At 40.9% G+C, this 25,157-nt stretch overlaps 1 protein-coding gene across 1 annotated transcript in view; it reads right to left on the reverse strand.

Annotated features, from left to right (window-relative positions):
* The window catches only part of raver2 (ribonucleoprotein, PTB-binding 2), a 91,275-nt gene that overhangs the window by 4,109 nt on the left and 62,009 nt on the right, over window positions 1–25,157 (reverse strand). Inside the window, exons 5-13 of the mRNA XM_085252213.1 lie at window positions 15,986–16,177; window positions 10,365–10,485; window positions 7,202–7,284; window positions 7,016–7,114; window positions 5,356–5,467; window positions 3,453–3,811; window positions 2,014–2,122; window positions 1,370–1,551; window positions 568–678 (exon numbers count right to left, since the gene is read on the reverse strand). Of these exons, the coding sequence (XP_085108339.1) occupies window positions 568–678; window positions 1,370–1,551; window positions 2,014–2,122; window positions 3,453–3,811; window positions 5,356–5,467; window positions 7,016–7,114; window positions 7,202–7,284; window positions 10,365–10,485; window positions 15,986–16,177 (1,368 nt within the window). The remainder of the gene's footprint in view (window positions 1–567; window positions 679–1,369; window positions 1,552–2,013; window positions 2,123–3,452; window positions 3,812–5,355; window positions 5,468–7,015; window positions 7,115–7,201; window positions 7,285–10,364; window positions 10,486–15,985; window positions 16,178–25,157) is intronic.

Consider the following 25,157-nt stretch of genomic DNA (forward strand, 5'->3'; position numbering starts at 1 on the left):
AAACCTTCTGCCCATATGCCATCCTGGAGGAGTTGGACTACACGTGCAAACTCTGCAGGGTCCAGGTATCACCTCACGCTAACAGCAGCGACACTGACCCTAGCCAAATACAAAACTAGTGTCAAACAGTCAGAAAAGATGAGGAGGGAAAGACTGTGAGTGACCTCCAGCTGTAAAACAATTCCTGTTTTGTTAGTTGTCTCATTGTTGCTCCTCCAGTGCACCTGTTGTTAATTTCATTAACACTAAAGGAGCTGAAACTGATTAACAACCCCCTCTGCGACTGACCAGATCAATATCCCAGAAGTTTAACTGACCTGATGCTGCACTGATTGAAAAGTGTTCCTTTCATTTTATTTTTTAGCACTGCAGCTACTTTTTGTTAGTTGCAAAATATTTTATGTTGCTTGCACAAAGAACACATTTACAGCAAACTGAAGTGGGCCGGACTCTGATGCGAGGATGAAGAAATGAAGGAAATACATTTACATGGAAATACATGGATCAAACAAAAAACAACACGTGGCACAAATCCCACACGGTCACAAACAGGTGTGTGTTTGCCACCTGAGTGTGCTCCTTGCTGTAGTCTGCGGCCGTGCTGTCCTGTGGCGCGGCCGTGCTGTAGCTGTGGGCTTGTGCCGCCTGATAGTGCTGGTACCACTGCTGCATGGCCTCCTACGACACACACACATTACCAAGCATGAACAGTGCTTTCTTGTCTTTGCGTGATTGTTTTGGTTTTTTTTTCTTTGCCACCTTTCAATTTTATGAGTCTCATTAAGTATTGTTCCTGCTCTCCAGCGTTTCGTTCCTCTGTCTTTGTCTTTCCAGACAAATTAAACCGACCGTTTTATTGGTTATCTAATCATGACTCATTTGTTTGGATGAGTAGAGTGTAATTAACATTTCAAATGGGGTTTGGTACTTGCTGCGAGCATCAGATATGTCACCTACTGCTGGAGGAGGAAGAAGCGCAAAAAAGAAAGAAAGAAAGATGACAAACAAGCAGTAGAAGGGCTTTGGGACTTGTTCTGAGTGGAGTGTTAGGCGTGAGAAGGAGAGCAGGGACAGATGGAGACACGCAGTGCTCACTGCCAAATCCACTCTCATTCTGTCTGTCCAAATATCCATACCCATTCCCATCTCTTCCACCACCCTGCCTCCCCTAGTTACAGCTCATCCTGTCTCTGCTGCACCCATCCAGCCGCGCTTTGTGTATCCATCCATCTACTCAGCAACACATGCATCAATAGCATATTTGAGGCCCAGTAATGCCTGTTCACACTAACTGAATGTACAGACCCCAAAATTCAGCATTCATATTTGTGTGTGTGTGTACACACGTGCATGTGTTGTAGGGCAGCACCTGTGTGTATGCTTGGTTGTACTGGCTGTAGTCAGTGGAGGAATCTGTGGTGTACGGGGCAGCGGTCGTAGCTGCTGCACTGTGGGAGTAGGAGCCGGAGCCCTGGGAGACCACAGGAGCGACTGAGCTGTTGTAAACTGCAGCGCTGGGTTGTCCTCCCTGGGCTTTGCTGCCCACTGAGCCTATGGAAGAGTAGAAGGGAGAATGGACGACAAATGATGTGTTAATAATCATAATGATGTGGGTTATCACACAAACTGCCCTTTTTTGTAATTTAGTGTATTTTTATAATATTTCCCCACACCTCTACACAATAAGTTAAATATTGGAAGAATTAGAGACAATTCAGTAAATAGAGACAATTATAATCTAGAACCTGTTTCATGTTGTTCATGATTGAGATGCTCTTGGACACTTCGTACGTGTCTGATATGAGGTTTCCAACTGATTTTATTCATTTTAGTGTTTAAAACTGATCTGATTAACAGAGGTGGTAGAATTGATCACCGGCTGACCTGAATTGCTCTTCTTGAATAAAAAAGCTTGACTAATAAATGAGCACAAAATGCTTTTAAGTGCTGCAAAAGCCAGGACGTGAACTCTGGTGCAAAAACTTTATGGTTGTTGTGCGATCGTGTGCTCACCTTGCAGAACTACTCCTGGCATTACACTTGCCAGGTTTAGGTAAGGATTAGAAGGCAGCCTGACTTCTTTAGGAGGATCGCCCAACAAAGAACTCTGTCCACTGTTTACCTAAAGAGAGACAGGTGAATATAAAACGTATTATTCACACTGCCACCAACAGGAACTGCAAATAAAAATCAGGTTTTCGTTTTTAGAGGTGTTTGAAGGCAATTACAGCTACTTTGCTTCATCTTTATTCCAAACATGTATCACATTGTGGATTTAATGAAAAATACTGTGCTACACAAATTCTAAAAAATACTGATTATACAAACTTTACATGAGGTTCTAAAGCTGACTTTTGTGAGCTACTGAAGAGCTAAAGTGATGGTGGAAACCTGCGAGGATTGTCCTCTCTAGTAATTACACTTTCTCTCTATTAAAGGGACTTCAGAGAAGACAGTACTGGGACTGGAATCGTGTCCCCTAAGAACCTCGGCACTGTGATTATTTCTGTACACAGACTTATAAGAGATAATGATGTTAGTGTAGTCGTACTGTATTTAATCCTGGCCGAGTCTAGGAGATTTAGGGAGGTGTTTTAGAAAGAAAACAGGCAGGTGGGTACAGGTTGCATTACAGGCATTTTCCAAAGGTAAAGCGCTCAAGGGACTGAGGCTGTTTATTCAAAAAGCTCCCTTGATATTGTGTGTTGAGGTTAAAAGCAGACAACACTAATCAGGAATAAATACTCCCTCCCCCCAAGAGACAGAGAGACTGAAGGGTAGAAGGAGTTAGGACCATAACAAGCATTTCTAGAGATAAGTTACAGATCGGTTTCACGGAAAATATCAACAACTTGCATCACAGTTGGAGTTCAAATATTAATTTGTGCAGCAACGTACACATAAATATAGAAATTCAAGAATTACACCAATATCTCTAGAAACTTCCACCAAACATTTGATCAGGCGACAATTATGTAATACTGACAACGAGGGAGAGGTAATGCTGCCTGGTTTGTGAGTCTGTCAAATTACACATTTTGAAATGTTAAGACTGTATATAAATGATGGACGTAGCCAAGGGGACATCATCAAATGCTTTGTGAGCATTTTGACTGTCGCCATCTTGATATCTTTTTAAAAGCACACATCCAATTAAGGAGACGATCCGAGTAAGCGAGAGCACTGCAAGGTCATAATTTGGCAAATTTTCAATCACAGGGTAGCTCCGCCCTAAAGCATCCAAAAATCAATATCATGTTGTATTAAGTAAGAACTGAAACGGTGTAATGATTAGAACATGTTTTACTTAGATCATCCATCAAATGAGACATACAGGCCCAGTCTAGGTTTATAACTGGACTTCCTTTCAGACTTGGAAGGCCATCTTTTATTTACAGTCTAAGTATTTTGTATTTGCTTCACGCATGCAGATTTTCGGTCGGTGTCCTCACCAGGGGGCAGCTGTCTGAGCTGTTGTGCTGGCCTGTTGTCGTGTAAACTCCTCCAGGGGGTTTAGGCGGAGGCGGGCCAAGGCCCGAGTTACTTATACCCAAGGAATAGCTCTGTCCCTGCGGTTGGGCGCTCACCATCGTCCCTGGAGGAGCTGGCTGCCTGTTGTCACAGGAGGTGGAAGAGGAAGAAGAGGAGGAAGAAGAGAAGGAAGCAGAGGGGGTCGTAGTCACAGAATGGGTGCTGTGGCTAGGTAGGTCTCCTCCTACAGCCCGACCCTGGAGGTACGGCATGACACCTGCTGCTGAAACCACTACTGTGGCATTGTGGGTAGATGCTGGAACTGACTCCTGTCCCAACTCTGTAAGGGGAGATGACAAGAAAGCAAAAAAAACAAAAAAACAGGAGGAAATGAAAGGAGAGGTGAGTGATAACAGAAAGTTGAAATTCAAGAAACAGTAAAGTAAAAACATAGTATACAGAAAAAAAGGAAATGAAATGAAGGGAAATAAAGGCACGGTTGGGAAAGATGCCAGATAAACATGCGAAATGGCTTTCACAGATGACCATCAGTGTCTCCGTCTCCTCAGGACACAGACGAATCGCTCAAACGGCTGGAAACTCCGCCTGGCCGTCTCTGCAGAGCCAGCTGTAATATTTGAGAGCAAGTTTCCCGCTCATACATCACTGCTTATCGTGTTTATTTACAGCCTGCCACTTAGCTCTCCACAATCCCAATATTTCACTCACTCCAGGGTTTAATAACACAAATATGTACACATGCAACATAATCCCATACAAATGCACACAGGCCAAAAAAACAAACAAAACACAAACATATAAGTAAAAGATGCACACACACACTAAACGTGAACATACGCAGTGGCACTTATTATAAATCCAATATTGCTGTGACAAATGGCCTCCATCGCACAATAAACGAAACCGCTCTAACAAGCCTTGAGCCAACATTCCCCAGCAGACACGCGCACCGACAAGAGACACGCACGTTCGTATGCAAAATTGCAAACTCATGCATCCAATCAAAGAGGGACACACTCACAGTGGTGCACATGGGCATGATTGTTTGTTTTTATGCACATAAAAAGTCTGCGGTATATCATTTCCATTTAAAACAACACAGCTTTTCTCAGCTGGAGATTTGAATTGTAAATCTGCTGCAGCTTCCTGCTCCGCACTGTAACGTACAGCTGGGCGAAATTCAGCAGTCTTTACAGGGACAAGCCCGACACACGGGTCAGAATTAGGAAAAGGACCCACAAAATTTATGGCTTTCACTTTAACATGAACAATATTTTTCTGGGACCTTAGAGCCTTCATTATTAACATGTAAAATAGAACAGATTCTGGATTTGGCAGAGAGAACAGACCAAAAGGTTACACTGTAAACAGTAAATCATTGATTTTTAGAAAACTGGTACGTGGAAAAATAAAGGTGGTGTTGTAGGAGCGCTACCAAGTTAAAATGTTAATAAGGTCTGAACCAGCGACCTTCACAGACCTTGTCAAGCAAATGTGTAAACCGCTGCACTCTGGAGCCACACAGTTAGTTAAACTATTAATATGCTCCCTCTCAAGAAAAAGACAAAAGTAGTAGAGCAAGAAAACCAAAAACAAACACTAAATTAGGTATTAACCAAAGCCTGAATGCTTCAGTGTGATTTAATTTGTTTGCAATAATTAAATGAACTCATCTGATCAGGGTGCTTGTTACTCATTTACCTGCTATTAAGGGGTCGCCACAGTGGGTAATTAACATTTTGATTTCTTACACCGGACGCACTTCCTGACACAACCCCACAGAGATTTGTGTCTACTCTTAAATTGTGGCTGTTTAGCGTGTTAGGTAAATGTGTAAACCACTACATAATGGAACCCGTTTACCTGTAGGAGAGTCTCCCAGGAGGCCTTTCCCCAGCTGCACGAGGCCTGGAGGTCGCAGAGACAAGGCTTTCTGCATGAGCAGTCTGGACGGGTCCCCGAGCAGACTGGAGACCTAATAAAGGGGAAATGAAAGAGGAGAAGGAAGAGTATTACAAAAAAAAAAATGGAACAGAAAAGCAAAATCAAAGAACAATATCATAAAAAACAAAATTGGAAGAGCATGAGCGAGATGGTCGTTATAAACCAAACAGAATCCACCATGGAGGGCTGTGCTAGCTATACAATGGTGTGTAAAGCAGATCCAGAGCATCCAATCCACAAAGGTTTTAGAATTACCAGGACCTGCTCACAGATTTCTCAGAATATGCAGTCTCATCTTTATAAAAGTCCAAGTGGCAATCTCCGGTACTGAAAATGAAGCCAGCGTTGAAGTTCCCAGAACTCTAGTTCCTCCAAGACCAACACCAAGAACGAGTCATTCCCCATAGAGTTCAAATGCCCAACTTCAGAGATTAAATTAAAATGTCCTCACAAAAAAGAAATGAATAAAAATTAATAGTAATACTTGGATATTCCACAACAATTACAAAGCAATGAAACTAACTCTTGGGACATGGAACTTCACCTCTTTGGTTGGGGAAGAAGACAAAGCTAACACGTGAGGCTGAGAAATATCATCAGGCTCACCTCAATGTACAACATGGGCTCTCGAGCCTCCTGGACAAGGGCTAGACTTAATGTTCCAAACCGGAGTTGCCCTTGGCAAGAGGAGGTGTGGACAGACTCTTATCTCTTGCAGTCTGACAGAGCAAAGCGGATTTTACCTGTCAGTCAGTCTCCCTACAGGCACATATGGTCACAAACTGGGTAGTGACTGAAAGAACATATACAAGGGGTGCAAATGAGTTTCTGAAGGGTGGGTGGGCTCTCCCGTAGAGTTTGGCCATTCAAGTAGGAGTAGCAGAGCTGCTACTCCTCTATATCGAAAGGAGCCAGTTTATTTTGCTCAGGCATATGACTTGGATGCCTCCTGGGTGAGATATTCTGGGTATATCCTACAGGGAAGAGGCCTTGGGGCAGACCAAAGACATACTAGAGAGATTACATCTCTGGGCTTGCTTGGAAACACCTCAGTGTCCCTCTGGGTGAACAATAGGAAATAGGACTGGGTTTAACTGCTTAGACTGGAACCTGGACCCAGATAAGCATGTAGAGGATGGATGGATGGACATGCCAATTGAAAGCTTAAAATGGTCCTCCTTGTTAAAGTTAGGGGTTGATTAAGTTTTTAAAAATATGTAGAGATAGAATCCAGTATGCATTGCAATCATTCAGCTTAAAAAAGAAAAAAGATAAAGAAAGAAAAAAAAACATCAAATACTCCAAACATCAGTACCCATGACATTTAACTTTCACTTCAGCAACACAAAAAATATGCAAATGAAAACACAGACAGAAACTCATCACCTCAAGGTCTCACTTTAAACAGAAAAGGAGAAGCAATTAGGTTGCATGATTTCGATGTGGTTTCGTTTTCCCGTGCATTAAGTGCTGGAGATAAAAACATAAGGGCACATATGCACATGCCCCCAACTATGTTTAACCCTCAGCACTAGCATATGCAAATCATCACACACAGACACACAAACAGGTGTCTTACGCTGCTGATGCGTTTGTCTTTGATGTGTAGAAGCTGTTGCTGTGCCAGCTGCATGTGCAAAAGGTTCTGGAGGACTAGTCCATTTCCAAACATAGCATTCTGCAGGGTAAAAGAAAAGGATATCAGAATACGCGCACGCACACACACACACACTAAACAATTCAGAGATTTAGATGTTAGTGTGACCTGGTGTGCTTTTCCCAGTGTGAGCAGGGCTGTAGTGAGGGGAGGTCTGAGGAACGGCAGGCTGGTGTGACGCCCGTATTTTCCTAAAAACATAGTCAAACAACAAAGAGAAACACCAGAGCCTCCATTAGTGATTTGCTTTTTTTAAAGTCTCCACCAAAGTACTAATCAATCATCATCTCAACAGGCACACACAGGCGAAATTACAAGTCAGACAACCGATCCATCAGTCATTTACAACACATTTCAAGCAATCACGCAGCTGGCTGTTTTATAACAAGCACCAGTAAAGCAATACTGGGATATTATGCAAGCACAAAGCAAATTACCTCCCACATAACTTTAACTTTTTTCCCCTCAAAACTTAATTTCTATTTTGGTGTTGAAGACAGATTTTAAAAAGAGCTCTAAAAACAAAAAAATGTAAACTCCTTTATATACCAAAATATTCTAGGGTCAAATGTGAGGCCATCTGTCCAATAGATAAGCTTGGCCCAAACCGGCTGATGCAATAGGACAAGGAAGTGCAGCAGCAAATCTGCAGCAGAATGGCTGAAGAGTAAAAACAATCTAGTTGTTGTAACGGCCTGACAAAAGACAAACAATTAAGCAGATGAATTTGTGTTAAGCTCACCAATAGATATTTCATCTTAAGTACTTTTGCCCTTGTATGTATATATGCAGAGTATATAGGATTAATTAGTCATACTTCCTGATGATTTAATGTTTATCATCCACTGATATGGTCTCTTCCTGGCATTAGAGATTTACTTTTCAGGACTTGAGTGCAAATCACTTTTGCAATGCTCTTGGTCTTATTATTTTCTGATTTGCAATCTCCAATTAATTTGTTGTCCAGTACACTTCTCAAAGTAAACACCTCCAAGGCCAGCTCTCGCTGTGAAAGTGACACCCCACTTGATAGGACATCCAGTGAGAAGTCTTATCACACAGAGTAATGCATTAACAAGTTTCCTTTTGCTCCCCTTGAGCAATACCTCCTGTAGTTTTCTATACCCTTTTTAAGGGCAACTACATGTTTGTAAGGAGAGACATTTGTGCTTTCTTTAATGCACCTTCTTTAAAAATACATCACAAAATCCAGTGCAATGCCAATTTCTACATTCAACAGACTTCCTGTTTGTGATTCATAAAAACAAAATCGATCACACTGATCTGCACCCATGCCACAGATGCACAGCCTTTCTTCTGCTTCTTTTGTGCATGCGTGGTAACACAAGCCTTGGTCATAATAAATGTAAGCGTCAATGCTAATGGTAGCTTCCTCCAGAATAAGTAGAGAAAGTTTAACATTTAATCAAGATCCTAATTTTAGACTTTAATTGTGCATACTCTTCTTTAAGAGAGCTCCCCCACCTCTCTCATTTTCTCTCCTTCCTGTTCTCATTTCTTCCCCTAATGTCACACGATTTCATTTTAATACCTGATTAGCCATTCATCAAATAATGAAGCCACTGCCGAGGTGATTACAGTATATAGGAGGGCCTGGCAGAGGGAGACTCATTCAGCGGAGCTTTGATTGCCAGCCATGCCCTGTAGTCATGATCTAGTTTCTGCCCAGATCATTATCACCAATTTCATCATTTTATATTTGTCTAAATGTTCATATTGACTTGTTGTATAGTGCTTACATTTGTTATCCCACCTCCCAATGGAATGTTTATGCCACAGCTGCCCTTAATTAATAGCATTGCTAATTACCTTTTATGTTCCTATCATGGTTAATCTGCCAGTATGCACAATAGGCCTGTGACATCGTCCACAATAACACCAGTATAAATTATTGATGTGATATAAAAGTGCCATATGCCAACATCAAGATGAGCAGTTACAAGGTTCAGTTACTATAATTATTAAGTGTTAGCAGTTATTTTATACTTATACTTAAAATTTTCCGGGGAAAATACTGCCTAGGCTATTTTCATGCTTACATTTGAAAATGCTCATCAGCTAGTTACATTTATAAATGCTGCCAACTGCATGCTTTTTCTAAATTGATAGAAATATTGATACTGCATAGCATTCTTTAAATATTGTGACAAAATGATGAGCTTAAAAATCCCCCACCCATAATGCGGAAGCTCTTAATTAAAATTTTAATGCTAAAATACCATAATTTTTAAGTTTTATGGTTTTTCAAAAAAGCTGAAAAAATAGTAAACCAACTGCAGAGGCTTCTGAGACCTGAAGCTTTTCCATTCCTGCTTGATGCAGGTTAAAAACATTCTGGGCATTTCATAATGCCCAGAATGTTTTTTAGATGAATGACAGCTGTGGACTTCAAGCAGACCAGTTTATCACCTGGAATCTTTCCCTGTGGAGCCATGCAGGTTCAATGTGAGGAGGATACATCTGGCACCATCTTATAGCATTAAGCAAACGTGTATGCACCAAAAAGCTGTTCTAAAGCTGTACATATCATTTCAGCATTAATAAGGCTTTGACAGATGTACAAGCTACCCATGTCATGTGAACTAATGCACCTGTACACCTACAAAGAAGCAGTCTTTTTCAGATTTGATTGGTCAGATGAAAGTATAGTTTTCCCCTTCAACTCACCTCAGTCTTTTATAGTGGAGGATGATGTTCATTTGTTTTTTAATTGCATTATAGAGTTTTAACTTTCATTTTCAGATGCCACAGCCTGCGTTCAGTGTTCCTGAGCCAATGCTTGGATTTCCAATTCACTGTCAGATAATCCACTATCCAGATGTTAGGTGTTTTTTTGTTTTTTTCCCAGCTGTACAACTTTTTCAATGTTGCCACAATCTCAGCTAGCATGTAGCATGCTATGCTAGCATGATATTTAAAGAGAAACCACTTAAAAAAATAAAACACCAGTTCTAACTCCTCATATGTTGCCTTTCTTTTTTAAATATATATATTTTTAAAAAAATCGAGAAACAGAACTTTCATCATACAATGTTTAAAAATTATTTTGGAAAAAGAATTCACAGGTTTTAGGCTGTAAATTTTGTGACACCCCATCCTCAGGATTTTCCCGCCCACTCAACGTTTTTAAGGAAATCATCATCATGCCAACACACTTACCAGGAACATAGGAACAGCCAGAAATACTTTTTACATATTTCTGTACAATACTTTCGTTTCACAGATTTGAAATGTAGACTATCCAGCATACCTCCTCTTTTCCCAGTGTGGTACGGTCTCATGAGTATCTGCAGAGCAGCGGGGTTCGTCATACTGGTCAGCAGCTGGGCCAAGTTTGGTTCTGGTAGCAAACCTTTCCTGTTACTCAGAATCTGGAGACAAAACAAAAAACACAAAAAGCAAGTGAGTGCAACAACACGTGACTAGATGTGTGCATGTGTGTATCTGTGTATGTGTGGAGTACAGTATCTGTTTTGATCTTGTCATTAGGAGCCCCTGATGGCTTAAGTAATCATTACACTAGCTTACATCATCAGGATATGGCTGCAATGTCAGCAGAGGGGAGACAAAAGAAAAAAGGCAAGAAAAAATATAAAAGGACAAAGCTGGGAAACGACAGCAGCAGGAGGGAGAGAAAGGACGGGGGAGAAAAACAAGGACGAGAAAGTGTCTGAAGGAAAAAATGTTTTTTAGAGACTTGGGAAGGCCACTTTTATTCACAAGTTTGTATCATATTTGAAAAACAGCTTTTTTCACAGTCTGCTGCTGTGCTGGAACTTGGCTAAAGACGCACATTATGACACATTACATGACTGCTGCCTTTCCAGCATCAAATTCTGTGCTGACACAAGATGACAGCTTATAGTGAGATGGCCAATATTTATTTATTTTTATTAAGGTTTCAGAGGGCGTTACGGTCGTTTCAAAAGAAACGGACACAAAGAACAATCTTTCAGAAAATGTCTGTCACACATGTAGTTTAGCTCACGGTTTGGGAGCGTCTGCCTTGAACTTAAATACGTCACTTCAAAAGAATATCTGATCAAAGCGCAGCTTTTTAAAAATGTAATCCTGCGTCTTGTGCATGGCTTTCACAAATATATACATAACAAATAAGTCTGACGCAAGAATATCATCCTGTTATTATTTTCATTGAAATTTGTAAAGATGATTAGTAAATCATAGTACCGACAGAAAGCAATAAAATAAGGGAGAGGGGGAAGTTTGATATGCAATCGCCTAGATTGCTCATAGAAAACTGGACCTGCCAGTCTAAAAAGAAAAAGAAGAGACTCCATCTTAGGCCTGTGTAGCCTTTGGTGTTTATCAGAGCAGAGTTGTAAAAGAGGTATAAGCACCGTTGGCTCACAGCAAGAAAGTCCTAGGTGGCCTGTGCCTGTTTTCTTCCAGGAGGTCTGGTTTCTTCTGCCCTCATGCCAAGTTAATTCTCCTGTCAGTGTGAACTTCCACCAAGGCTTACAGCTGGAGCTTGTCCTCCAGCCCTGCACACTGCTTAGAATGAGTAAAATGCAGAGAGCAAATTTCTCTACAATAACACACTGACCCCACCCCTGACTGCTGTGGAATTCATTTGTTTAAAGTGCAACAGCTCTGCTTTTCCTAATCTTCTGTCATATGTACAATGGTGGATGTTCAACTGAGGCACATGGTTCCAGCTGTGAGCACAGAAGCCCCACCCACCAGCGGTTTAGGCCTTCTGTTTAGAAGGTGCAACCAATCAGGAAAAAACGTGATAAAGGGTGGGCTTAGAGGAGCTGCACCAAAGACCAGTGTAAGATTTACGAGGACTGTTTTGCATTACTACAGCTATAATAAATTATATATATATATATATGTATATACATACATATATACACACACACATATACACACATATATATATTTGTATAAAACCTAACCCAAGTGCATTTTAGAACATTATGTTTAATTAAAGCTGAGCTTATCTCACACACAACACTTCTCAGAGTCGTTTTAAAATCTTGTTTTCTTTCCTATTGCCAATAAAGCTTCTATTTAATTTGACATTAAGCTACATTTCCTGGATCTGAACAGTTCTCTGCTGACTTGCATTTAATCAAAGGAGTTACTGTAAGGCACATTACCCCAAATAAGAATTCAATTACTCATTATGCTGAGGAAATTTCATTCAACAGACTCAAATGAAATCCTATTGAATTAGACTGCGTCAAATCGAATGGAGCTGCCCGTGCTCTGGTAGATCCTCCTCAGCTCTGACAGTGTGGCGGCAGTACGCGCTCGCCGCCCTACAGACACGGCTATTTAAAACAACATTAGCAAGGATGGTGATGTTTCCTCTTCGCCTGCCCCGAGCTACAGCCTGACTTGAGCACAAGTCAACGTTGTTTCCTCTCTGTCGCATCCCAGAGCCGAGAGCTTTACTGACGGGGATGGGCTGCGTTTGACTCCGTCCTGTCAGCAAGTAAGGAAGAGGAGAGTCTAGTGCACACGTACACTATGTGTATTCGAATGTTCCGGTGAGGAAAACTATTGTTTGTGTGTGCGCACGCGTATGTGTTGAACAAGGCCAGTCATAGCTGACAGCGTCTTTCAAGGGAAGAGAAGGAGGAGGAGGAGGAGAGCTCTCTCATTTCTTTTCTTTCTGCTGGAGAAAATGTCAGCATGCATCAGTCTGTTTGGCTACTGGCACAAAATCCAGCCACACACCCACACACTATAACACACACACAGACATGCCAGGGAGGTAAGGAAGCCGCGAAGAAGGGAAAGCGAGAAGTATCGTGTAAGGGGAAAAAAGGACGAAGGGAGAAGAAAGGAGGGAGGGAGGAGGCCATCTGGTCCTCAGCGTTCACACTCACACTCGCATCACACTAACTGGAGAAATGAGAGAATCGCCTCAGACAACTGTAGACAGGAGCAGGTCTCGAGCTCTTTCTGAAGATCTGATGTTGCTTTTACCAGCTGCTCACATTCACTGCAATAATGCTGAAGGGGCCTCGGGGCACTAATGTAACCTCACAGTCCTCACAGGATCTCTTTCTGTCTTACCTCTTTTTTTCTTCCCCTTTTTCTGGTCTCCTCCTCAAATCCCCCCCCCCTCTTTTTGTTTCTTTTACCAATTGCATGTCTTCCTTCCTCCTCAATCGCCCCTGTTAATTTATTCAAAAACACATTTTCCAGCCCATCCGTCACAGCTATAACCTCTTTACGTGCATCTGATAATTCACGCTCTGCAACAGCTGTGATGCCATCAGAGAAAGAGAGACTACAGCTTTTAGCTAAAGTGGAAATTTAGCACTTATAACAGCTCGATAAGGGCGATCCAAAGTATAGAGGACACCTGCGGACAGCTTGTTGTTGCGCATCCAAGTTGCAAATAAATATTAATATCATTCAGAGACATAAAAAGATCAATAGATGAAATCTTGATGGAATCTTGAATTACACAAAATATATTCATGAAAACCTACGTGACATACTTCAAACTTCAAATACTGTAAAATGAAAAATCTTTAAGATGCTATTTCCCGACGAGCGCTATTTTACATCTTGTCCCATCATTCCTGTATTTTAAAACGTGATTACGGCTCCTCTGAGAACACTGATGAAAGCCCTGAAAACTCATCTCTCTTCATCAAAGTGACATATGTAGACGTTCAGCCTATGACAACGATCCCTCCAGGTCTTCAGCATGAGCCGCCATTAGTAGGTGCGAATCTGTGAAAATTGCTCCTCACCTCCAGCTCCACCAACGCATCCAACGCCCACCCGCAGCGAAGGCGGTAGCTGCTCACCTTCTATACAAATGTAGGTTTGATGTATTCTGATAACAATAATTATTCTCAAACCTGAGAAAAGAGAAAAGAGAGAACCACCTACAAGCTGACATACGAGGTAGTGATGTGTTTCGTTTATCACTCTCTACTACACAGGAAACACATAAACAGATATAAAATATCATCAGTGTTTGTCTTAATGACATTATCAAGAATAATTATGTGTTGCTAATGCTGGATAATCCTTGCTCTTGATTGCAAGATAGCAGGATACTAACCTGACTGAGGTTTGTTACATACGAAACTCTCTGAATCAAGTGATTCTGACGCAGTCATTGCTGCACTGCATGTGAAAAACAGTCAGTCACGGTGGTGACTGCTTATTTCATTCACGATATGTCTACTAGCATGAAATAAACACCATCTGGACCGCTCTTTAAGTAGCCATTAACCGCTTCCCTTCTCTGTCCCTAGATTCCTTCCATACCCACGTACACACAAACCTGTCAGGACTCAGTAGCTGTAGTAAATCGAGGTACCCACAGGGATTAGCAGGGACTCCTCCTTTTGGGAACTCTCACTTCTCACTTACTCTCACTCGCTGTATTTACATGCCGTGTGCGGGTTCGCTGGGTGCATCTGTTTGAATGGGTGCACGTATGAGTGTCATAGTGTGTCACTAGCTTGTGGTTTGGTTTATTTCAGGCTGCGGGAGACAGCGGAGGAGCCCAATCAGTCTATAGAACTATAATTATCATGTCAGTGCCTCTCTGCTACCACAGCTCTGTGTAGGAGGGGTATCACAGCTACAAAGACCTTCTCGGCTAGAGGGTGTTCGTGCATGTGCTCCACGTCAAACCTCGGTGTTTCTCAGCAGCGGATGTGCAAGAACCACCCGGCACTGGCATCACAATTAGATGGAAAAGTAGCTGTGAGCATATCCGCTCTTTTTTTGTTGTTTTTCCATGAAAAGTCCAGTGTGTCAGTGTTGTAGCATGTGGTCCTCCACGTATGAGGGAATGCTACAAAAATGAGACTACTGTGACATAACGTTTTAAAATTTGAAAGTAATATTAGGATTTATGATAGGAAATAGCAAAGGGAATGTTTCAATTCATTTACAGTGACGGTGGGTTTGGAGGTTTAGGGGGTGTGGTAAGCTGATGATGGTCTAAATACAGCCAAGCAACATGGTAGAAATATTGATTCCTGGATGTGTCTGGAATCAGCTTTAACAGTAACTAAGATTTCTGCTACTGCCGGACTTGAGCTGCGGAGAGACGAGAGTCAAATCAGCGAATCGGATGATGAAATTCAAATGCATCGCACCTCAACGGTCCACCTGTGTCAGCTAAGTGGCAGTTAGTTGCCATGGTGACAGCATGTTATGTAACTATAACCAAGTGTCAAAAAGTGATGTGAACTGAGTTTGGCACTTGTTTTTCAAAACAGCTTATAATTCCACCTGGTTTAAAATCCCAGAGAGCCCTGATAACTTGCTCTATGCAGTAGAAAGAAAAAAAAATAAAGATTTTTCCTTTAATTTGGTGATAAAAACCATGCCCGTAGATTAATAATTGTGGGCTCAGCAGCAGGTTAGAGATGGAAAAAATGTCAGAGAAATTTTCCAGCTTCTGTAGGTTAATTTGTTCACTTTAGCTCTGCACACTTCAAATGGCGTGAAAAAACCGAAAGCTCGCATTTTGCAAATCAGCCGGTCGTTTTGTGTTTAAATTGTGTTTTTATGTGGGGGCTGGGTGAAAACCTTTGCACATTTTTATGTGGAAGATATAACTGTGACATACTGACATATCCACACTAATAAATTGTGATTCATCTCTCATCGATTCTTCAAGTCTGTAATAAATACAGTACGGCTGGGGTTTATTCTAAATAACACTTTGGGCGTGTATATTACATTAAAACTGGTGGCTAGTGAACTGTTAAGATTGCTACTAAACCAATGCTGCCGCTAATATTAGCCTCTTCTTGCGTTAACAGAAGGCGACATTAAATGCCGTGTACTGCCGTCTGCGCTCTCTTCAGTACACTCTGTGATGCGTCTGTGATGCTGCTTTCTCCGTAATATACTCACCATACCCTGGGCAGCAATGAGTGCAGCCAAGGTGCTTCTCCCTGAGGTGCCAGGGGTACAGAGTGACAGACGGACCTCCTGTCCTCCCACCAGAGTTCGGTCCATCTCTATCAGCACAGCTTCTGCCTGCTCGGCGCTCTCATATTCCACCACGCCAAACCCTCGCACTGGACTGCCCTCATCCTGAGCAAGCTAGAAGAAACATGCATAAAAAGACAAAGCATTTATTCAGTAAGTCATTCTTTTAGATTTTTCTTCTGTGGCTGGGCACAGAAATGTGGGCTCTAATGTGAAAAATTATTTGAATTTCTTTTTTCCTCGTGTTTGATTCTTCATCTAAATTCCTAGTTGGCCGGGGAACCGGCAACGTCAAGACATTGGTATTGATCACATCCCACAAATTGTATAAACATGATGAATTGAGCTAATTTGTGCTTAAGGAGATCTGAAAAATCCCTATTGACACTTGTAAATGTGGAGCACTACAAAAACCAAAAGAAAAAAAGAAAAGAAAAAGAAAACAACTCGTATCTCGTGTTTTATTTTAGCTTCTTTTTTTTCTTTTCTTTTTTTTTACATGTCTTACTGGGGCAGAGTAGTCTTCTTATGCTCCCACTTATTACAAGGATTGCATTCATGCCATTATCAGATTTGTGCCTGATAATGGCATGCCTTTTGCAGATGCTCACCTGCTGGAGTGTCTGATTAAAAGCAGGCGCACTCCTGTCATGTTTGTTGTTCCTGTTAGTTCACAGGAATGCTCCAAATCTACTTAACAGGCTTTCACTAATATACAGTACACCTTTCCACTTCCAGGCATGCCACATTAGCTGTAAGATGTTAGAACTGTCTGCTCACTGGTGGGTTCAAAACATATGGAATAACCTGTCCTGGTTAAATGCACCCAGCAGGCTGGAGCGAGTTCCTTCAGGAGAAAGTGGGTCGAGTGATATAAGGGAGAAATGCCACCAGTAGCAAGAGCAATAGTCCAGCATAAAACCCAACATCAACTTCTGAAAACAACGTAAGTTCTGACACTACAAACTAACGTCATCAGCCCTTCAGACTTCAGCAATTATCTGTAGGAATAAAAAATTAATACGCCACCACTGCAGCATTATCGCCAAGAGCTGTTTAATGAAGTAAATGTATTTTAAAGTGGATTTTTTTTTTCAGTACGCAAAAGAAAATTTACTGACTTCTTATCAGCCAGTATCAGCTGCTTACTGCTTGATAGGTGTGCCCCCCTCCCCCTCACCAGAGACCTAAAAATACTTGCATTTACTATCTTTTAATAAATCATCGGGGCAAACAAAGGAGGTCAGACACGTTTTTATATCTGCACGTTCTCGGCACCATCTAGGAATAGCAATATCATTCATCTAGAAGACTGATTGGCAAAACACAATCTTCTCCAGTGGCAGTTATCTGTGCAGCCCAAGCTACCGTCATGATGCACTTTGACTAAGAAAATGAGAAGCCAGCATGAGAGGCTGCAAAGACTGCAAAGTTATCCGAATCCTAATCCGCCCAATGTTTTCAGAGAGTTTTAGACTAACAAATGCACAAATTCATGCATGTATGGGTTTTTTTCTGTGCATGACTGACAGACAGGGAAGTGACAGATAACAGTGGAGTGGAGGTAGAAGTGCTTCTCTCAGCTTCTTTTGTCAAAAAGGATAGATAAAGAAATGACATGATGTAAAAGATACATCCTTTTGCTCTTCCTACACCGCTTCAGGGATGTGCACATAGATAGAGATACACACAAACACAACCTAACAGTGTCTGTGGAAAAGACAGCTCCAAACTACAATAATCTCCTACTTAGGAGCCGGATCGAATAATGGGCCTTTTTCAGCATATAAACTTGACAGAGCATTATTATCATACATTTATGGTCAGCAGTCAATAAAGACATGTCTCAGCGCTAGAGTGTCCTGCTGATAAAGACTGACTTCTCTGTCAAGAAGGCTGAGTCATTTCCATCTTCTGAGCTCAAGCTAAATAATGCAGGCAGGCTAATAGCTTATAGCTAATGGACTTTATCGGATAATGACTATGTCCACAAAGTAATGGCTTGTGGTTAAAACATACCACTTAACGTATTGTTAGCACTGGTTCGATTCATATGAAATACAGCAGGAATAAAAAGGACAGGAACTCAATTTAACTTCTCTCACATTTTAAAGGATGTGTGATCTGTTAGAGACCATTTGAAGGTTTGGTTTGCTAATACTTGCATCATCGCTGCTAAAGGTGCACAATTAGACACCAAAAAGGCAGTTTTCAAATAAATTCATCTTCATTCCAGACACGCACAAACAAAGAGAATTTCGTGGCACTGTTGGAAGTTAAATGCAGCGTTACTTGTAGTGTCTACAGAATATAAACAGCTGTGTTAAAAAAAAATCTGCATATTCATAGACTCTGGATATTTCAGCCAAAGAGAAAAGCATATATAATTTCAGGAAGCTGCAACTATATAAATGAACACTTTTATGAGAAACCCTTATCTGATTTCTTATATTAATTTCCATATGGTGAAAGGAAGGTGCACTTTTGCATTCATTCGGTACATATTGTGTGGTTTGCTCCCGCTGAAATGCAGCATTTGTGATAGACTCTGGCCACATCTCCCCACTACTTTAAGCTGCAACCAAGTGATCAGCCAAATCATTACTGACCTTTTTACTCTGAAAAGTAAAGAAGGGGAAAATTGTGCAAAACAAAGCTGAAGAGCTATATTTGTGGTTCTCTTTGCACACAAGGTCGCATAAGAGCGTGTGAGTCATGGAGGCTTTTATATCAATCAACACAGTCTGTATCGCACAGGCCAAATGTATTTTGAAAGGTGCAGACGCTGTGAAATACCAATCATGTAGCAAGCAAAACAGCAGACCAATGTGAATACTGGTCCTTAGCCATAGCGTGAGATTTGTCGTGTTAATTGTGGATTAACGTTATTTTGTAGCGATTTTTATAGTACATCAGCACAATGTTGTTAATGAGTGAAGTCAGCTTTGGTTTCTTTTGAGAAAGTAGCATAACTGTGAGGTTGGAGTAATTTCTATGGAAGGATGTAATCTGTGGGCATCTTTCTCACCCTCAACCGGTTGCAGCAGATGGCTGCTCCTCCCTGATCCTGGTTCTACCAGGTTTCTTCCTGTTAAAAAAGGGAGTTTCTTCTTTTCATTGTCACCAAGTGCTTTTGGGGGTTTTCTCTCTATCCAGCTTTGTCACATTAGCATCAGTCTTCTTGGAATTTTTTTTTTTTGAATCTCTACTGGAAGCAGTTCTAGATGTGACACCATCACAACACTGGTGGAAAAGCCCTGGCTACTCTCTTATAATGTTGCAATAAACTCTGATCTTGAGGGTATGAAAGTCAATAAATCCAAAGTCCAAGTGACAAATTTCTAATGTGAGAGCAATGAAAAAGTCCTTCAGGGTTAAACAAAGCAGAACGGGACAGAACTACAGAGACATTAATACGAATAATGATCAACAATCAGGCAGCAACAGCAGCGTGGAGCAGCAGGTGGTTTTAATGATACATGTTTGAAGGTAATACTTTCCATGAATTTGCTGCCTGAAATAATGCAATATTAAATACAAGCAGAGCTGGAAGAAAACAAGGAAGAAGGATGATCAACAGAAAATTAGCACCTATAATTTCAACTCATTTGGATGCTCATTGATTCAATGTTTCTCAACCAAATGTACCAGACATTTACTGCTTTGTACATTTGGATTCGTAGGTTTTCAGCTTGAAATTCTTAGAAACTGGATGTCTGTTTATTTTTATTTTTTTTGGGGGGGGGGGGGGGGGGGGGGGGGGGGGGTTAGTATTTTCTGACATTTTAAGGTAAACCATTGTTTGAATACTGAAGAAATACATTATTCAGCCTATTTCACCTTCCAGGGCTAATAAAAGGAAAGCCGTTCAGAAAGTTGAGTTAAACATTAGGAAGACATCTTCAGCAATAAATTAAAAATAAAATACAATCAATTCAATTAAATGCAGCTTTTGCTAATGTTTTACCACTGTTCGCCAAGAGGTGAAGATATCTGAGTTTTCTCAAGTCGCAGTTTTGACCTCTAAGGGCCAGCATATGAATCGAAGTACATGACTAAGGAAAAAACACAGAAAAAACCCCCAATATGAATAAGTCTTCTGATGCCTCCACATACAGCATAAAATCAGGGAGGGTATAAGAATTCATACACAAAGGCTTTCACATGAAATGTGAGCAAATCAGAAACTTGATTATTTATTTTCAACTGCTGCAAACAGCTAAGGCATCAGCTAAACTCAGAAGAGTTTCAAACTCTGCGTTTACATTGCACATATGTACATTCAGTACTGTGCAAACGTTTTAGGCAGGTGTAAAAGAAAAAATGCTGTTTACAAAGAATGCTTTCAGAAATATAAATGGTTGTTTATTGGCCCCAAACGTATTCTGCAGCAGGACAACGACCAAAACATACAGCCAAAGTCATCCGAAGTACTGGAAGTGATGTTATGGCCCCATAGAGCACTGATCTCAACATCATCGAGTGTGTCTGGGATTACATGAAGAGACAGAAGGATTTGAGGAAGCGTACATCCGCAGAAGATCTGTGGTTAGTTCTCCAAGATGTTTGGAACAACCTACCAGCCAAGTTCCTTTGTTGTTGTCGTGTACCCAGAAGAAGAACTGATGCTGTTTTGAAGGCAAAGGTTGGTCACACCAAATATTGAATGATTTAGATTCATTCACTGCATGTTGTTGAAATAATTAACACTTCCATTTTTGTGCTGTATGTGAGTAGTTTATGAAATGATTCAATTTTTTCTTTCCTTTCTCTTTGTTGTAAAAATAAAGGAATTTTGAATCAGTGGAAAGCAAACGCATTTGTACTTTTTCAGCACGAACACTGACGCCTGTTAGCTTCAACACTCAATCAAGTGGCCCCTCCACTTCCTCCCACCTCTCATTCGTCTGCTGTTCCCTCCAGCCTGAACAGGGGGATGGAGAGATGGATGGTTGAATGAATGCAGGGAACACGAGAGGAATATGCACGTATGTGTGGAGGAGTAGGTCGATAGGCTATTATCATCAGCATATATTAAGCAAACTCCATGGAAATGACCGGAACCACTTTACCACTTGAGATATGGATGGATGGATGGGGGAGAGAGAGTGGGAGTGAGGAGGGAAAAGAAAGAAAGTAAGTGGCGGAGGAAGGGGACATAAAAGTGAGGCAGAAAACATCAGTGATTGATTAAGTGACTGATGGTTGAAGAGAATGAGGGGGGGTGGGCTGACAGAGAATATGAGCCAGAAAAGACAGGAAGAAAAACACATAAAAACTTGCTAACCATTATTTTTGTGTGGACACACACACACAAACACACACACACAGATGCGCACACACACACACACACACACACACACACACACACACAGACGGGTATTCATAGCTTGTGAATCTAATTCAGCGGCCCCTTTTTGCGCCACAGACCAGTTTATGTCCCCCAATATTTTCACGGACCAGCCTTTAAGGTGTCGTGGATAAATACAGCAAAATAAAACCAGTACCGGTACCAAAAAAAGATTTATTCATAACACACGGGAAGAGACACTGGGAAACTGAGTTAACGATAAAAACCGATAAAAACCCTGAAAACTATAAATTTCACACCCGACCCTCAACTCTCACGGCCCGGTACCAAATGACTCACGGACCGGCCCGGGGGTTGGGGACCGCCGATCTAATTGACATAATGCTTTCTCTAGCCCTTACCTAACCATAACCCAAATGTAACCCTGATACTAAAGCCACATTTTGAGTCTTAAAAATGCCTTCAAACTCATGGGGACCAGGATTTTGGTCCCCATGAGGTGTGTTGATCCCCACAAGTATAGTAAACTTCCAATTTTTGGTCCCCACAATGATATGAATACACACTCTCACACACACACACACGAGTGGAAGTGGGTAAACTGTGAAACAAACATTATATATCAAATTGGATTCTGTGAAAATGGCATTCAGACTGTCATCAACTTGTGTTTGTGAGCGCGTTCGTGAGCAAGGATGCAAAGACTGAGTGAGCTTCTCCCTTAATTTTTTTTCTCCGACTGCACTCACACAACAGAAGACTGGAATATATAAAACATTCAATCATTATTTGAATCTGCACAATTATGCAAATTTAAAATGGGCTTGTGCGTACTGTATCTGAGCTTTGTGGATGCCAGTTGTCATTTAGCTCTCTTTCTCTCTCTGTTTCCATGTGTACAGTCTCTTTAAAAACCCAACACCCCTCCAACAAAGACCATAATTTCTGGATCATGGTTTGAAGATTGAAATGTCCTCTTACTGCAGGAGTGTTCACATTAAGACTACTGTACAGAGAAAGACAAAAAACAAAAATATTTCTGATCTAATGTCAAGTTTCCCAGATTTTCCTTCAAAATTATGCTTTAAATGCCTTTGGATGATTAAAAAAAACCCAAAACAGATTTAAGATGGAAATCAGAAACTGTTTGCATTGCAATGATCCTTTTTTCTGTTTTTTTCCTATCACGTGTGGCTCTACCTTGTCCTCAAGGCAGACTTTGAGAACATTAAAGAGTAATTATATGAGCAAATTTAGCACTTCGTGCTTCATCCTCCAAATTATTCTTGATGCAAATCAAAAACAGATTGGCCCAGAAGAAACTCCTTCTCCTGCAATATGCAATTACCCTGTACCAGTCTAATTAGCACATTTTTTTCCACACGTTGGCCAATAGGTAGTTATGTTTGAATAACAGATTACGCTAACCCACTGCACAAACTCAAGTCCAGGGAAAATATGGATTTTTGACTAAAAGCACAGTTTTCTTTGAGCGGTGCATAAAAGCCAAACTGTGATGCATAAGCCTTCAAATTTCACTTGCATGCAATACGCTTAGAGTTTTCATCTTTATGTGTCGGAAATCATCATCACTGCATGCACTGACATGTTTGTTTTGATGCTGTTTAATCAGAAAATGAGGCATACTCTCACCAGTCACTTTATTCGGTGACCCGGTTCAAGTGCTTAATACAAATATCTAATCAGCCAATCACATGATCTTTCTTTTAAGCCACACATTGGAAATCTTATAAAAAACATTCAGATTAAAAGTAAGGTGTGAAAAAACAATTTGTTGCTGCCACCTTCTTACATCACATTGATTATGGTGACATTATTTGAGGTATTTTCTTACAATGCTCCTTATACTTGGAACAAATTACAACAGGATTTGAAGCTGTGCAGCTTAACTGAACTGAAGGGCTTTAAACCAATTTTAAGGACAACAGAGAAAGCATCATTGGATGTCTGTTCATGTTCTTGTGGTATTGTTACTGTCTTTTATTTTATTTTCAGGTGCAATTTTTTTGTATGAATTGTAACAACTACAGTATGTTTTAACATGTTGTCATTTTGTATGGATATTTAAAACGGGTCGCTCTTAAAAATGAGACCTCGTGTCTCAATGAGATTTACCTGTATAAATAAAGGTGAAAATAAAAAACATGAGAGAAACTGAATTAGGCATATAGGTGCACTCAAGATGACCTGCGTGGAAGTTGATGTCAGACAGGCTGGTCTGAGTATCTCAGAAACAGCTGATCTACTCTCACACAACTATCTATAGGGGGAAAAAAGAAAAAAGAAAGAAATAGGAAAACACTGGAGTGAACAGCCGTTCTCTGGGTAAAAATGCCTTGTAGATGCCAGAAGTGAGAGGAGAATGCCCAACAGATGGTTTTGAGCGAACAAAAAGGTAACAGTAAATCAAAAACCCCTCAGTACAACTAAGTTATGCAGAAGAGCATCTTTGAACCCACAACTGAACCTTGAAGCAGATGGGTTACAGCAGCAGAAGCCACACCAGTTGCCCTCATGTCAGTAACTGTAAGAACAGGGATGGGATTACAGAAAATGAACATCAGAAGACGGGAAACCCGTTGTCTTGTGTGATGATTCTTGTTTTCTGCTATCAGATCCAGAGAGTAGGGGTACCATAATATGAAAGCATGGTTCCAACCTAGCCTTATATCAAGGCTAGTAGCAGTGGTGTAATGATGTGGGAGATAACTTTCGTAGCACACTTTGGGCCCTTTAGTATGAATTGAGCATGGTTTGCATTTCACAGCCTACCTGAGTCTTGCTGACCATGTGACCATATGAGCAGTCTTCTGACGGCTGCTACCAGCAGGACAACGTACCACGTCAAAGCTCACGTCATCTCACACTGGTTCACTATACTCAAGTGGCCTCCACAGTTACTAGACCTGCAGTGGAGCACCTTTGGGATGTGGTGGAACAGGACATGTGTGCAAAGAATTAAGGTAGTTCTCAAGGCAAAAGGAGGTACAGCCTACAACTAGTAAGGCACACTAATAATGGGACTGTAAGTGTATATTTAAACTACTACGCAACATACAACATATTCATGCGAAAAAAAAGACACCATGTCTAAGCGAAACGATAAAAGGAATATAAATGCAATATGGCTGAAAATCACACTTACAGCATTTTGTTACATGAAGCACTCTCGTCTTATACTCAAACATTCCTTACTAGCCAGGGTTTTGACAGCATAATCAGGCATCTATGCTAAATGAGTCAAGCCAAAGTGCTGTGGCACTTGAGGCAACTTCAGTTTCAGCATAATTAACAGCAGCTGATGACTCTTTTTTTTTTTTAACTTGTTCAGTACGACAGCAAATTTTCACAAAGATATGAAGCACTAAAGGCTGAGTTTTCAAGTGGGAATCTACATGTAAAGGGATGCTGCTGATTGAGAACAGCATTTTCCATCATGACATGTTGGATTTTATTTGTTCTTGTTATTTGTTACAGATCTTCAGTTGTATTATTGGTGCTTTGTGTATAATAAGGTCCATTACAAAAAACACTCACTTCTAACCTAAAAAACTCTTCATGCACCTTAAATAACATATCCAACAGGAACAGAAAGTTCGTCCATAGTCAGCACGCCAAACTGAAAAACAAAATGTTGGGGGACCCAAACTGCCCTCTTGTTGCTACACATTGACACTTACGACAGACATGGCACATGTTGTGAATGTGAGCGATTTATGATTGATTGTTAACAAACACGTAGTCTGTTATGTGTTGTGACCA

Source organism: Mchenga conophoros, linkage group LG17, assembly GCF_057382185.1.
Source record: "Mchenga conophoros isolate Kocher_MC1m ecotype Shallow Benthic linkage group LG17, M_conophoros_male_GT1.1, whole genome shotgun sequence".
Lineage (NCBI taxonomy): Eukaryota > Metazoa > Chordata > Actinopteri > Cichliformes > Cichlidae > Mchenga > Mchenga conophoros.